The sequence below is a fragment of the Lasiodiplodia theobromae genome (genome assembly GCF_012971845.1).
Source record: "Lasiodiplodia theobromae strain AM2As chromosome Unknown scaffold_35, whole genome shotgun sequence".
In the NCBI taxonomy this organism is placed as follows: domain Eukaryota; kingdom Fungi; phylum Ascomycota; class Dothideomycetes; order Botryosphaeriales; family Botryosphaeriaceae; genus Lasiodiplodia; species Lasiodiplodia theobromae.
In genome coordinates this window covers 405,720-420,098 of record NW_023336514.1, presented here as the reverse complement: position 1 = coordinate 420,098, position 14,379 = coordinate 405,720, and the positions used below count along the sequence as shown (strand labels likewise).

The 14,379-nt window shown below is 55.6% G+C and overlaps 5 protein-coding genes across 5 annotated transcripts; 2 read left to right on the top strand and 3 right to left on the bottom strand.

Moving 5' to 3' along the window:
* Positions 1-3,842: 3,842 nt before the first annotated feature.
* Positions 3,843-5,174, bottom strand: LTHEOB_10060 (uncharacterized protein; the record flags this gene model as incomplete). The annotated part of the gene is made up of 1 exon (XM_035506664.1): positions 3,843-5,174. One exon carries the CDS (start codon positions 5,172-5,174, stop codon positions 3,843-3,845), a length of 1,332 nt encoding a protein of 443 aa, XP_035368372.1.
* Positions 5,175-6,411: 1,237 nt separating this feature from the next.
* Positions 6,412-8,607, top strand: LTHEOB_10059 (uncharacterized protein; the record flags this gene model as incomplete). The annotated part of the gene is made up of 1 exon (XM_035506662.1): positions 6,412-8,607. The coding sequence occupies one exon, from the start codon at positions 6,412-6,414 to the stop codon at positions 8,605-8,607; it is 2,196 nt and encodes a 731-aa protein (XP_035368371.1).
* A 100-nt stretch (positions 8,608-8,707) lies between these two features.
* Positions 8,708-9,806, bottom strand: LTHEOB_10058 (Aminoacyl-tRNA synthetase class Ib; the record flags this gene model as incomplete). Its single annotated transcript, XM_035506661.1, has 2 exons — positions 8,708-9,575; positions 9,640-9,806. The coding sequence occupies 2 exons, from the start codon at positions 9,804-9,806 to the stop codon at positions 8,708-8,710; spliced, it is 1,035 nt and encodes a 344-aa protein (XP_035368370.1).
* Positions 9,807-10,601: 795 nt separating this feature from the next.
* LTHEOB_10057 (uncharacterized protein) lies at positions 10,602-11,923 on the top strand (the record flags this gene model as incomplete). The annotated part of the gene is made up of 3 exons (XM_035506660.1): positions 10,602-10,745; positions 10,814-11,171; positions 11,247-11,923. The coding sequence occupies 3 exons, from the start codon at positions 10,602-10,604 to the stop codon at positions 11,921-11,923; spliced, it is 1,179 nt and encodes a 392-aa protein (XP_035368369.1).
* Positions 11,924-12,388: 465 nt separating this feature from the next.
* On the bottom strand, positions 12,389-13,993 carry LTHEOB_10056 (15-hydroxyprostaglandin dehydrogenase; the record flags this gene model as incomplete). The annotated part of the gene is made up of 2 exons (XM_035506659.1): positions 12,389-12,565; positions 12,674-13,993. The coding sequence occupies 2 exons, from the start codon at positions 13,991-13,993 to the stop codon at positions 12,389-12,391; spliced, it is 1,497 nt and encodes a 498-aa protein (XP_035368368.1).
* Positions 13,994-14,379: the final 386 nt, after the last annotated feature.

The following is a 14,379-nucleotide window of genomic DNA, read 5'->3' as shown; positions in this document are numbered from 1 at the left end:
TCTGCGCGTATGCAAGACAGACTGGGGTACAGTCTTTGCAGTTGGCGTGTATGGACTCTGGTCTAATGTCTTGCTCAATAAGCCGGAAACAGAGTTTCAAGCTCCCATGCTCGATTCCGATCCGCATTTTGTTTGCCAGATCTTGTTTGATTGACATGTGGCCTTCTTTATACCAGTTAGCTCTAAATGAGGTAATCTTTCCGTACTTTATGACTAACCTCTACTATGCATCTCATACTTCTCGAGGAGTTGGGTAGTGCTTTCGCGCAATTCCATAATGGCGTACATCCATGGCGTGATATTATCTTTGTCAGGAGCATATGATGATCCAAGGTCAAGAAGCGCTTTCACCGTTATGCTTTCTCCATATCTCGAAGCGTGATGAAGTGGCAGCATCCCTGCAGAAGTGGTTGCATCCAGATCTGCGCCTGCAGAAATCAGCGCGTCGATGATATCAAGCTGTCCTGAATGTGCTGCGAAATGCAAAGCTGTTGTTCCATCATCATTCGAGGACCGTGGATCTGCACCTTTCGAAAGGAGGTACTCAAGAGCATCCAGAGTACCGCAGTACGCAGCAATATGCAATGCAGTCTCCCCACTACCTGCACGGTTGTCCACGTCAGGAAACAGGTTGTGATCGAAAAGATATCGTAAGGCACCAGCTGCTTTGCTTGCAGGGTCGGCCGCTAAATGCCAAACTGTACATCCCTTAACAACGTGCCAACCCTTTTTCTTGTTCTGAAAACTCCAATCAGTGATGCCCAGAGACGATCTTTCGAGGCCCTGAGTCTCATCAATGACTTGCAACGCTGCTGGAGACCCTGCCCAAGCCGCAAGGTGAACCGCAGATGCGCCGTTGATATCCTTGGCAGAGATGTCTGCTCCAGCTTGGATGAAAGACCGCACAAAATCTGCTCTGTCACTGCTTGAGCTGCTGATCGAATGAAGCAGTGGAGTGGCGTTGTATTGCTTCTCTCTGTGTTCGATGTTGAGGCCCATCTCGAGTAGGACGTCTATAAGCCCTAAGTTTTGATCCTTGAACCCAACAGTGCATAGCACGTGGAGAAGGTTTTCGCCGGTTCGTGGATGGGGTCTGTTACGAGCTTCCAAATCGCATCTCTCAAGAAGTGCTCGGAGGAAGCCCTTCGGAGTTCTGACTCGGCACGCGCAGTCAAGTGCTGAGTTCCAGCCATGCTCTGAGGTACGCCAGGTGGGATCAACTCCTTTTTCAAGTAATATCATACTCAGGTCTTGAATACCCCTCTCGACAGCCCAATACAAAATGTTCGGTCCAAGAGATGTTTTTGAGAGCTCATCGGGGGTTTTGGAATGCTCTATTAGAAAACGAAGCAGACCAACAAAATGTTTCAATTCGCAGCTTTTAGGCATCGCGGTGTAGCAGTCAGGCCTGTGTTTGAATTGACTGTGGGCCATGTGTGTTTCGAAAATCACCTGAAGAGGCGTCCGTCCAGAAGAGCATGACGCTGAAATGTCGGCCCCCAGCGCGACCAGTATTTCCAGGATATGTGGTGGCTTATGCACCAGGTATGGACCGGAACAGAAAGACTCCAGAGCTGTTATGCCGTTGTAATCTTTCAGATTAACCACTTCCCTCGTCGCCAACATTTCAATTAAGGCCCTGGTTTCTTCATACTCTCCAAGCTCAGATCGTTTCCAGATGCTTTTTGAAGAAAAAAGTACGTGTAGAGCTGTTTGTCCTGTTTCATTTACTGACTGTGCGTTTAGCCCCATATCAAGGAGAAAAGAGACCTTTTCTCGTAATTCTTTCAAGGAAGCAGGGAGGGAGCATTTCGAAACGGGCATATCGACAAGGTAATGCAGCACAGAAGATCCATCAGGGCCTTTGCAGTGGAAATCCAGTCCCTTTTCAACCAGAAATTGGAGGGTGGAAAGGCGAAGATGAATTCCAACATGTGCTATAGTGAGACATGTTTTACTCTTTACTTCGAGTGATGTCGCGTGAGGAAACAGGAGAAGGAATGCGTCATCGGACGCAGCTTGGGCCGCAGAAAAGAGTGGTGAAAATCCATTGTGATCGACTCGGGAAAAGCTGGTAGTAGTCGCTAAGCCTTGCTGAAGTAGCTCTTGTAGTACAAGAACGTTGTTCCTATCTGTAGCCAAATGCCATACCGTTCTTCCGGCATTATCCGATGCATCGAGAATAGCTCCTTTACTAAGTAGCACTCTGAGAATATCAAGGTGGTGGCTATACGCGCATTTGTGCAGTGGTGTCTGCCCTTTATGGTCTCGTGATTCGATATTGGCTCCGAGCGATATGAGTAAGTTTGTTGCGCGAATAGAGCCGTTGCAAGCAGCCAAATGGAGCGCAGTCATTCCTTTGTGTGCAATAACGTCATGCACGCGTTCAGGATAGGCTTTGAGTAGACCTTCCAAAGATTCCACTGCATCAAGCTCTACCGCTAGAGGAAGTGACCGTGTTGGCCAGATATCTGGGGTTGAATGCGGTCTCTCACTTGAGTCCAGATCTTTCGTGTGAAGATCTATAGCTTTGATCAATTTGTCAACTTCGGATCTTAGATATGGGTCGAGTTGTTGTCTGCTAAGAGAGTTGACGACATTTCTGACCATGTTGTATTGCTGGGCTGCAATGTAGTCTTCCAAGATGCGGAGACAGTGCGTATCGAAGCACCCTGTAAAACGTGGGGAGTGCACAAATGATGTGCAAAATGGGATGGCACACATCAAATTGATCTGCAGAAAGTTGTAGTCGTGGTGAAAGCAGTCCCTATATGACAACTTCGGATCTGCGCCAGATAAGAACAAGGACTCCAAGATCGTGTTTGAAGCCTTATTTTTCCCGTTCGTGTGTAAGACCGACAGGCCATCCCGCAAATACTTCAAATTGTCGAATTGTCCAAAAAGGGCAAATTCTCTCAGTATTGCGCAATGAAGTGGTGTTCCGATCTTGCTTAACTGATTGGCATTGGATCCTTCGTTCAAAAGCCAGTTCACCACCCACTCAAGCTGCCACATCGCGCCAAAATGGAGTGGACTGACATTGTTACTTGCCACTGTCGATGTGATTATAGCGAAAATGTCATCATCATCGATGGCGTTGCAACTGCCTAGTGAAATATCCTGAGCGTAGTTGATTAACTGGAAAGACTTTTGTGGGTGGAACAACACTTTGGCCTGTTCTCGTATAGTTGGATCGTCCCAGTGACCAGACGCGTAAATCCTCCAGTCAACGGCTGCAACTTTGTGAAATGGATAAGCACGGCAGAGTGCCAGCCACTCATCATAGCTTTGAGCTGGTGCCTGATCAAAATCCTTGCAGTTCAGGTACCTCAAGCATATTTCAGCCAAATATTCAGAAATCTTTCTTGGGTCTGCATAGAAGAATGCAAGATCTTTGTGATTCTTCAAAGCAGCTGAGCACAAGTACTCCTTGACAGTGAAGTGGGCCAACTCCAGTTGTTTGCCGCTTATAGACTTCCGCATGAGGCTGCTGCAGTACCTCAGAATGCCGTTTTCATCGGGCTGCGATGATGAGTCCAGAGCAGTTGTGGAGTCATCCACAGACAAGGCCTCACAAAGCTCCTCAATTTCGAGCGGGTTTGCCGCTCCAATGGTCCAAAAAAGAGCATCTCGCACGATTCTTTTGGTGATTGGGGGTTTGCTAGCCACTTCACGCAAGATCCGTTCGTATGTAGCATTCAAATCTGGTGGCAGACGTGTCAATGCCTCACGGAGAGCTCGATCGTGCGGCAACTCGCAGAGATAGTCAATCTGGCAGGCAACCCAGCGAAACCTATATATTAGACAATTAGCTGAAATCTCCGCTTCCGATTATGTTGGACTTACATTCCATCTGCACCGTTGATGAGTGCCTCGATGATTTCATTCTTCAAGCCAGGGGTCTTTATACGCAGATTTCCCTTGCGAGCCCTCGACTCTATCTCTTCAGCAACAAAGATCTTAACATCATCGTTATGTGCTGCAATAGGAATGTGCATGAAGTTGTCCAATATGTTATTGATGTCGAGCTCAGCTCGGCTGAGAAAAGCGGTCCGAATGTTGCTGCCTATGCCCTTGTTCAAACTGGCCAGATCCTCCGCGGTCACTGTCCGATCGCTGCCACATTCGTCCAAGGCATCTACGACGATCGAAACTGCATCGAAAGACATACTCATCTCTTGTACTAAAGTCAACAATCTGGAAGCCTTGGGTGTAGAAGGAGAACAAGAACGGTAGTAATCCTGCAAAAGCTCGAAGCTGCGCTCGGATTTGTCTTGTCGTGCGAGCTGGCAAGCAATTGCACCCAGAATGTTGGAGGACTTTTGGTGCTCCGGTTTGTTATAGTCGCAGTAAAAGTAAGCAACTGCCTTCTCCGATGAGCCAGAAGCCTGCCTTAGCATCTCCTCAATGACGACGGACGCAAGAATAGTCTTTCCAGCACCGGGGATTCCAGAAAGCCAAAGCCTTGACCCAATGTGGTTCGCCCAAGCAATAAAGGCCGTATTTGAAAGCAACCAGGAGCCGGTCTCACGATGACGAAGACCCTTACTCGTTTCGTGCTTTTCTGTTGGATCCACACTACCAAAAAACTGCAAGACTTCCTTGCGTTTTGCGTCTAGTGCAATACGTGTCTCGATCTCTCGTTGCTCATTGAAATCTTCTCGGAGAGCCCTGATACCGGCACGAAGGTCGTCCTGGCCGGAACGAAGTTCATCTTGACCGGAAAGAAGCTGTTGGAGGTGCGTGATACTGTCAGCCGAAAGCGCGACAGTGATCACTCTCTGGTGGCGGTTGATCTCTTCAATGAGTTCCTTGGTCTCCGTGGATGAAAAGGGCCATTTCAGCTTCTTCAAGACCGAACGGACTTTTCCGCCGTCAGGGTTTGATGGATCAGCTTCCCGAGTTTTCCGGTCAATCTTCAGCAGAACTTGCTGGCATGTGATGACGTGCTGTAGTCGAAACGTCCAGACAGTTGGGCCAACCTCGAGTTCGGTCGCTACCATGGAGAGGCTGTGCAACAGGCCAGCAAGTGTTCGAATTTCGTTGGCAAGAGTCTGGGCACTGGATTCGGCTCCTTTGACGGCTTTGGCGTATTTGTACACCCGGCTGAAGACGATATCGGCGAGACCGAGTAGGCCAGCAACGCCACTCGCGACAGACAAGGGATCTCCCATTTTGCTTTTGTCGATCGGACGCTGGTTGGAGGTTTGTGAGGCTCCTTTGTGCTACAGAAGCCCGACTGGTGTCAATATGTTCCAGGAGGCGAGGAAAAGGACTAAAACAAAATAAAGGAGAAGAAATGTGGTGGAACAATGCGACGAGTCTCTGGGGCCCAGTCATAGATATTAGCGAAACCTGCCCAGCCTCGCCGTAAGCAACATCCATGTTGAACTCCAAGCTGCAGTGCAGACTGCTGACTGAAGCCCATATGTCCATGTTGGGCGAAGGCTGCAGAACTAGTCGGCCAATCGGAGGCGACTACGGATCACGAAGTATTGACTTTCCTAAGCGTTTCCTACTGGACGCTGCATAGTGAATACGGATAAATAAACCTAATTTTTAGATGCATCGAAAAAGTTTAGAAGGTTCAGTCATGCCTAGGTGACTGTTTCAGCTACTCACGTGCGAAGAATATAAGGTCCTTTATCGGTCTTAGACTGAAATCGTCTGCACCCTCACCGTTCTATTTTGGTGCGACACGCTGAGCAAATGACCAACGGCACACCTTCGCCTAATAAGAATTCACAGGAAAAAGCAAAGGCAGTCACAAGGCGGCGCAGCGGAGATCGGGCGCACAGGGAGTTATACCGAAAGAAGTATAGAGTTTCAGATCTCTGCGAGGAGCTCGGGTGTGATTACTCGCATAAAGGGTGGGCGCAAAAGTGGACCGTCCGTAGCGAGATATCTGCGATTAGATGGCTCAGTTTTCCAGCAAAAAAATTAGGCGGCACGGGACTGTTTTCTTCATCTGATAACACGGACACTTCGTCCTGAAAATGGTTGCAGCGTTTGTTCCGGCTCATAGCAGAGCTATCCGTCATTTTCGGTTCAAGTGTTGACCGTAGACTCTGTGTTACCCTATCGTAAACAAGGGGCTTTTTCAAGCAACATGATTGGAGAGTGTACAATAACTGTCGACCACAAAAGTGGTCAGACTACTGCATCGTGTAGCACCCATCCCCGCTTGCTACCAGCCAGACCTTGCAACGGTCGCAAAGCCTTTCCGATATTTTTGGCATGGCGGTGGTTAAATTCCCAGGTCTCTGTCTCTCCCCGCCGCCCGACCTGAAGCCAGCCATCTTCCGTCCTTCCCACCTCGCACCGGCCAAATTCGAGCAGCAGAAACGAGACTAAACAGGAAAACAAACCACCAGCCTTGCAACGTCAGCCTTCAGCCCTGTACCACCCACCATGGCCACAATCGAGCCGGGCGTCGCCACCTCCGACCCCTCCCTCCGCGCCAAGTATACGGCCGAGCGCAACAAACGGCTCCGCGCCGACGGCGTCGCGCAGTTCGTCCCGCTCGCGCAGGCTCCACACCTCTCGCATCTTGCGCGCGATCCCTGGGTCAGCGACGACAAACCCACCGGCAACGGCGCCTCCACCAATGGCACCTCTGTCAACGGCACTTCCACCAATGGCGCCAACGTTACCTCCAACGGTACTTCCACTACGTCCAACGGCACCAACGGTACCACCAACAATGGCACTATCGGCACCTCGACAAATGGCACTCCCCCCTCCACCTCCCCCATCCAAACCAAACTCCTCATCCTCGGCGCCGGCTACAGCGGCCTCCTCTTCGCCGCACACCTCATCTCCACCAACCAGTTCCCCCCCTCATCCATCCTCTTCGCCGACGCGGCGGGGGGTTTCGGCGGGACGTGGTACTGGAACCGGTACCCGGGCCTGATGTGCGACACAGAGTCCTACATCTACATGCCGCTGCTCGAGGAAACGGGCTACGTGCCGCGGCACAAGTACGCGTACGGAGACGAGTTGAGGGAGCATGCGGTGAGGATAGCGGAGAGGTGGGGGGTGCAGGACAGGGGCGTGTGGGGGGTGAGGGCGAGGGAGGTGAGGTGGGTGGAGGAGAGGGGCAGGTGGAGGGTTGGGATGGTGAGGGAGGGGGGTGGAGGACGGCGACGAGGGGGTGGGGAGGGGGACGGAGAAGAGAGGAGGGACGGGGAGGAGAGGAGGAACGGAGAGGACAGGATGGACGGAGAGGAGAGGAGGGACGGGGAGCAGCAGGAGGAGGTGGTGATAGACGCACAATACGTCTTCGTCGCCACCGGCACGCTCTCTACGCCGCATGTGCCAAGAGTCCCTGGCCTCGACACCTTCGCTGGCCCCTGCTTCCACACCTCGCGGTGGGACTACGGCGTCACGGGCGGCAGCCCCTCTGACTGGCGTCTGGAGAAGTTGCGTGGCAAGACGGTCGGCATCGTGGGGACGGGCGCGACGGCGGCGCAGGTCGTGCCCGAGCTGGCGCGCTGGGCGGAGCGTCTATACGTCTTCCAGCGCACGCCATCGAGCGTCGACGAGCGCGGGCAGCGCGCCACGGACCCGGAGGAGTGGAACGCCAAGGTGGCGAAGGGCGAGGGGTGGCAGCGGGCGCGGGCGGAGAACTTCAACGCGTATCTGACCAGTACTCCAGAAGAGGGCGAGGAAGATCTGGTGGCGGATGCGTGGAGCCGCATGCCTTCGTACGCGGCCATCCTGGGGGCACCGGGTAACGCCGGGATCGTGACGCCGGAGAAGGTCCCAGGGCACGTCGCCCAAATGCACGAGTGGGACCTCAGCCGGGCGGAGAGGGTGCGGGCCAGGGTGGATTCGATCGTCGCGGACGCGGCAACGGCGGAGAAGCTCAAGGCGTGGTATCCCGTGTGGTGCAAGCGGCCCGTCTTCCACGACGAGTACCTGCCGGCCTTCAACCGGGCGAACGTTACGTTAGTCGACACGGACGGGAAGGGTATCGACGGCTTGAGCAGGGCCGGCGTCGTCGCTAACGCCATCGAGTATCCCGTCGACGTGCTCGTGCTCAGCACGGGGTTCGTCTCACCGGCCGCGGGCACAGGGAGTCCCGCTTCCAGAGCGGGCGTCAAGGTGTATGGGAGGGAGGGACTCGACATGGATGCCAAGTGGGGCCGGCAGGGGGCCGCGACGCTGCATGGCGTGGCTTCGAACGGGTTCCCCAACTTCTTCTTCCCCGGCCCTTCGCAGGCCGGCGTCACTTCGAACTTTACGTTCGCCTTGGACAGGATCGGGGCGCATGTTGCCTTCATCTTGGCCGAGGCCGAGAGGCGTGCGGAGAGGCCGGACGAGCTCGTCGTCGAAGTGACCGAGGAGGCCGAGGAGGCGTGGTCAAAGGAGGTCATGATTAGAGCAGGGTGGTTCGCCGCTGTGCGAGGATGTACGCCGAGCTACATCAACGCCGAGGGCGAGAGCGACAAGGCCAAGGACTTGGCGGAGCAGATGAAAGCAGCCCGAGCGGCGCCCTGGGGAGAAGGGGTGACCAGATACCTGGACGTGTTGCGCACCTGGAGAGAAGAGGGTGGTCTCACCGGGTACGATCTGCTTGAGCGACAGCCAATCACTTCCAAGTAAAAACGAAAGCAAAGCGAAATTTGATATTTTTAAGATCTACTATAATCAGCAGACTTGAGCACATCTATGTCTTTTCATCCATATACATCGTCCATCACTTCTACTCCGGCTTGGTGCTGGTGACCAGAGTCTTCTTCGACGGCTCCTCCTCGTGTCTCGGGATGACATGGCACTTCTGCTTCCTGTCGACGCCCAGCCACAGGAGATCCGGCCTGCTGTAGTGGCCGATGTTGTCCAGGAAGGACCTGTTGGCCACGACCTTGGTCAAGTCCAGGTCCGCATAGACAATTCCCTCAGTGGCCGGATCGCCGCCGTTAAGAGGCTGCGTCAATCTCCTGCCGTCCGGTCCAACAACGCAGCTGTGCCCGCCACCGGGGGTGTGGAACAACAGGCCCTTCTGCGTACCCATAATGTTCATCCCCTTCTCCGTGCACACGCCCGTGCAGTGCAGCACGTATCCACCACCCTCAACCGCGTACGTCTGGCTCAGGTTCTGGCAGCCCTCGGCGCTCATGCTCCACAGGCCCGGGTGGTCGACGCCCGGGTGGGGGTCGATCGGGGGCCAGGCGGCGATGTGGATGACCTCGCCGTGGGCGTACGAGTGGTACTTGAGCAGCGGCTGCGTGTGCTCCCAGCACGCGAGGGCGCCGACCTTGACGCGGCCGACGTCGCCGCCAAAGTCGAGCTCGACGACGTTCTCCAGGTCGGCGCCGGAGCCGTCGCCGAAGGTCGCGCGCTCGACGTGCGTCGGCTTGATCTTGCGCCGCGTCATGACCACCTCGCCCGCCGGCGAGATGATGGCCTGCGAGATGTACAGGCTGTGCGTCGACGCCCGCTCAGAGAAGCCGAGCACCACCGCGATCGAGTGACGCTTGGCCACCGCCTTGATCTGCTCCATCTCGGGCGAGTCGAGCGCAAGCGAGTTGTAGATGTATTTGGTCGTCAGCTCGAAGTCGACGGGGCGGGCCCTGCGTGGAATTGGGTGGTCAGAGCGTGGGGGTTGCTTTTTTTGGGGGCGATGGGTATACACACCAGATCCAGCCCGGGTAGCCGGTGATCCAGCATTCGGGGAAAGCAATCAATCTGGCGCCATTGCCTGCAGCTTCGGTGATAAGATCGCACGTCTTCTTGACAGTGCCGGCCAAGTCAAGCCACTCGGGCTCGGCCTGTGTGACGGCTACGCGAAGGACGGGGGCCATGATTAAGGCTTGGTACGAATGCGGAGGAAGTTAAAAGGTTAGGGAGCAGAGAGATCCGTTTGCTGGTCGAGCTCGTTCAATTTGGCCCTTCTTGTCTACATTTATGCAGCTGCGCCGCAGCAAGTGCCAGCTGTACTCAAGGGCGGTCAGGCTTGTCGATAGCTGCGCCGCCCGCTTTTAAATTAGCAGTACTGTTGGCGGGCCGTAAGGATGCTCCCGACGGCGCGGCGCGGCCATCCATGACTTGGGGCATTGCAGATCCCTCCAGAACCGTGCCTGGACGTGCGGTGTACGAGTCGCCGAACCTGACTCGGCATATTCGTATCCTCCGCTTTATTGAGAGGCCGCTCGGGACCACCTCGCCAAACCATCCTCCATCAAGAATCCTGTCTCAGACGACCAATGCTATGCCCAGCCGAACCCCGGCGCCGAGCAATAGGATGTGATTCCGACCGCGGTCCTGCATGAGGCGACACTGATCGCCAGGGGAATTTTCTGAAGGCTTCAACGGTCTCGCGATGCAGGAGGACGTTGCCATGCGATGTCTCCTGATGGTAATATTGAGCGCCATGTAGGGCTTTCTATAGAGAACTAGCCTGTATCAACAGATCGAAACTTCGCTTGCGAAATACAGTCGCGTATTATATGTCCCTTTTCTCGGCCGTCGGCTGTCGGCCCAAATGTCCACAATCCGGCACTACCCTTATTGCTGGCTCGCCTGCTCCGTGGCTTCGGATTTCACCAAGCCCACTCACTACCTCTCGCTAGACAAGTGTTCCTTGAGCCAACACCAGGATGGACTTCACCCCGAATCTTGTCGAGATCTACACGCTGTATGGAATCGGCACCTGCATGATCTTTGCGCGAATAGCATGCAGAACAAAACTCGTGGGCGTTCGCGGCTGGCATCCTGATGACTACATCATCTTCCTCAGCTGGGTGAGTACGGCACACCGGTTCACTAATCCGCCGAGTGGGACATGTCGCAGATGCTGACCACCAATCAGTCCCTATACACGTCCGTCACAGTCGTAGCCCACGTCTTTATCATCAAGGCTGGCGGCAAGCACACGTCCCTCCTTACACATGACGACCGGCGGCTCATGCCGGCCTCGCAAGTCCCTGCGTGGGAATACGGCTCAAAGATCTTCATGCTGGGCCAGATGCTGTACGCCTCCATTGTCTGGTCGCTGAAGTTCAACATGCTCTTCTTCTACCGCCGCATCACGCGCGGTCTCTGGGTGGAGAAGCTCATCATCCCGGCCATTGCATTCGTCGCCATCACCGGGACAACGGTGCTCCTGGTCTTCACTTGCACATGTCGGCCCTTCCACAAGCTTTGGCAAGTGTGGCCTGACCCAGGCGGTACGTATTGCCCCTCCCAGCCCCGCTCTCTCCCTTCGCCCGACGGAGATACTGACATTCTCTCTCGGTGTTAAGACCACTGCGAGCCGCAAAACTACGTCTTCTTCCTCTCGGTCCTCATCATGAACATGCTCACGGACCTGATAATCATGCTGATCCCGCTGCCCGTCATCACCAACGTCCAAGTGTCGCTCCCGCAGCGGCTGGGCCTGTACCTGCTGTTCGGGCTGGGCATCTTCTGCATGATCGCGGCCGTGCTGCGCGTCGTCTTCGTCTTCGCGCTCAACCAATCCGGCATCAGCGCCATGTGGTCCATCCGCGAGGACTTTGTCGCCGTCTTCGTCGGCCAGGCCCCCATGCTGCGCCCCATCTTCACCCGCGGCTTCTGGACCGGCGAGACCGACTCGTACGGCAAGGGCAGCAAGGCCAAGAGTTACGGGAACCGCAGTGGGAACATCGAGCTCGATAGCAACCCCGACCACAGCAAGCACAGTCGCAAGGGCAGCACGGCCGCGTTTGGCGGCAGCGGCAAGAAGAAGGATCCGTACAGCGTGACGCAGATCATGAGCGAGAGCCAGGAGGAGATTGTCAAGGGCGGCGCTGGCGATATGGAGGCCGGGGCCAGGGTCGTTACGCAGAGGGAGAGTGCTACGCATCTGACTGTGAACGTCCAGAGGACTGTGCAGGTTGAGAGCAGGGAGACTACGGCTGATGAGGCCAGGTATGAGCAGAGGGTGGAGCGATGGGTATAACGACCCCGCAACCGCGATGGCACTGATGGACGGATAAGGCGGTTAAGTTTTGCTTTTTTGTTTGTATTTATATTCTCCAAGATGGGACAGATGGTATAGCTTATAGGTTTATTTCCAGGGTAATGTTGGCGCTGGCAGGTTGCAACACGGCTTCGTGGTGGAGGGGCATCGCTGGGGAAGGATCGAGTGCTACAGTGTACGGACCACATACGCACGGCAAAAGTTCCTATTGGTGGGTTTGTTCTACAAAAGATTTTTGGTATCCAAGCGTTTCATATACATGACTTGGCATTGGAACGAGTCAAGACCCATTCCTGCGCCAAGGCCCCCCTGCAGGTGCGTCGCTTGGAGTTTAGGAGTTGCCGAATGAGGAAACCCTTGCTGAGCAATATCACCACTATCCTTCCAACCAACGACAAAGAGATACAGATTGAGTCGGCCTCTCTCAGTTGTCCGTCTCACAATCTAGGCAGTCTGCTCAATCCTCCTGCCCACAAGATAGTCAAGGTACTCGACCACACCCTTGATGGTTTTAACTCCCTTCGTCTCCAGAACAGACTTTCCAGCCATCATGAGCATTCTCTCGGGAGCGGGTTGCGCGAGGTACGGCACGATCCTGACCTTGTGCGCAGCCCTCCACACCTGCAATTGAAACCAAATTAGCCATCCGCTTCATCCGGGCAAGCGTAAGGTAAGGTCGTAGAGAAGAACAACAACACTTCGAGAACAACAACGAGAGACAACACTTACCCGCACCTGCTTCGCGATAGCCGCCATCTCCCTCTCCACCTCCTCATCGCCCCGCTCCTTGACCTCCTTCCTGAACGACCACTTGCTCACCTCAGCGCCCAACCGCCGCTGGACCGCCGGGATGCTCGTCTTCGACTCGTCGGGCGACAGATACGACGCGAGGCCCAAAAACGCATCGACGACCTGGAAGAACGGCAGCTGATTCCCGCTCACGCCATCAAACTCGACGTACGCGCCGTCCACCCCGCTATTCTCGCCCGCCCCGTACGCGTGGAATCCCTGCACCCAGCCCAGCCACACCTCGCGCTCGATCTTCGGCTCAATCAGATTATCGTACAGCACCCTGACGACGGCCCTGACCGACTCCCGCATGCGCTTCAAGCCGGCCAGCACCGCGTCGCGGTCCCCGCGCTCCCACGCCGCCAGCGCCTCGACGACTTCGACGTAGACGGGCAGCGCCAGCCGCTCCGTCTCGGCGAACATGAAGGAGAACCAGTACTCGGCGCGGTGCACGGCGGGGCGGTCCTCCCGGGACACGCCGACGTTGACTTCGTAGACGGGACCGACCGCGTCGCCGCCCCAGTGGTAGAGGAAGTTGGACAGCGCGTTGCCGGCCTGGCTGCCGAAGCCGTAGCGGCGCTGGAGGAAGGGCCAGGGGAGCGTGAGGGCGGTGGGGTACGCGATCAGCTTTTCTTCCTGGCCGACGCGCACGGCGGGGATGGTGGCCCAGCGGAAGGCGTGCCGCGACATGGCGACGCAGGCGTAGAAGGCGTTGTAGACGGCGCGCGGCACGGGTGCTTCCGGATCCGAGGAGGATTCCGCGCGGGAAAGCAGCTGCTCCACCGCGGGAAGGTCCACTTCAGATTCGAGCAGGGTCGACATACGCGCCCGGAAGGAAGCGCGCAGCGCGTTGTTGGTGGCGTCGTCGGTGCTGGGCGCGGGCACGGCAAGGAACGGCGCGCACGCCTGCCAGACGCTGTGGTACGCGCGCAGCGGGGCCGGCCAGGCGGAGATGTCGGTGGGGAAGCGCGGCGGCCACGATCCGGCGCCGGCGTCGGTGATCATGGCGTGCAGCCGCGCTGCCGCTTCGTGCGTATCGGCCAGCGAGGCGATTCGGGAAAGCAGCGCGGGCTCGTCGACTTGGGTGGTTTGGGAGGTGGGCACATGGCGGTCGAGGGAGGAGGGGGAAGTGATGGGTTTTTTGGTGGTGGTGGTGGATGATGACTTGGGGGAGATGAAGGCGCCAGTGAGAAAAGTAAGGAGGAGGGTTTTGAGGTAACTGAGGAGGGAGAAAAAGAGTTGTTGGAATGTGGCCGCCATTGTGGGTGGTTGGCTGTGCTGAAGTCTGGACTTCGGGGTATGGATGGTCTTTGGGGTCTTCAGCAGAGAGGAGTTGAACTCTTGAAGGCTTCTTGCTGTCCTGCTGTCTCTTGCCGTCCATCCACAACATAATATAAGAAATTTTCTGCGCTTTTTTTTCACACCTTTCTTCACATGCCATCGTTCCTCTTGAGAACCTCTGAATCGTGAACACAGCCAGTGAATCTGCTAAAACTTCCTAAAAAGGAAGCAGCATTTTGTCTGAGACGCCGGCTATTCTTACCACCAGACGGGACAACTGCCGTTACGCGTCCTTCAGCGATCGGTGGACCCTCTTCAATTCCGCTTATACTGCTTGCTAAATTGTATGAACCGTCTGTCATTGG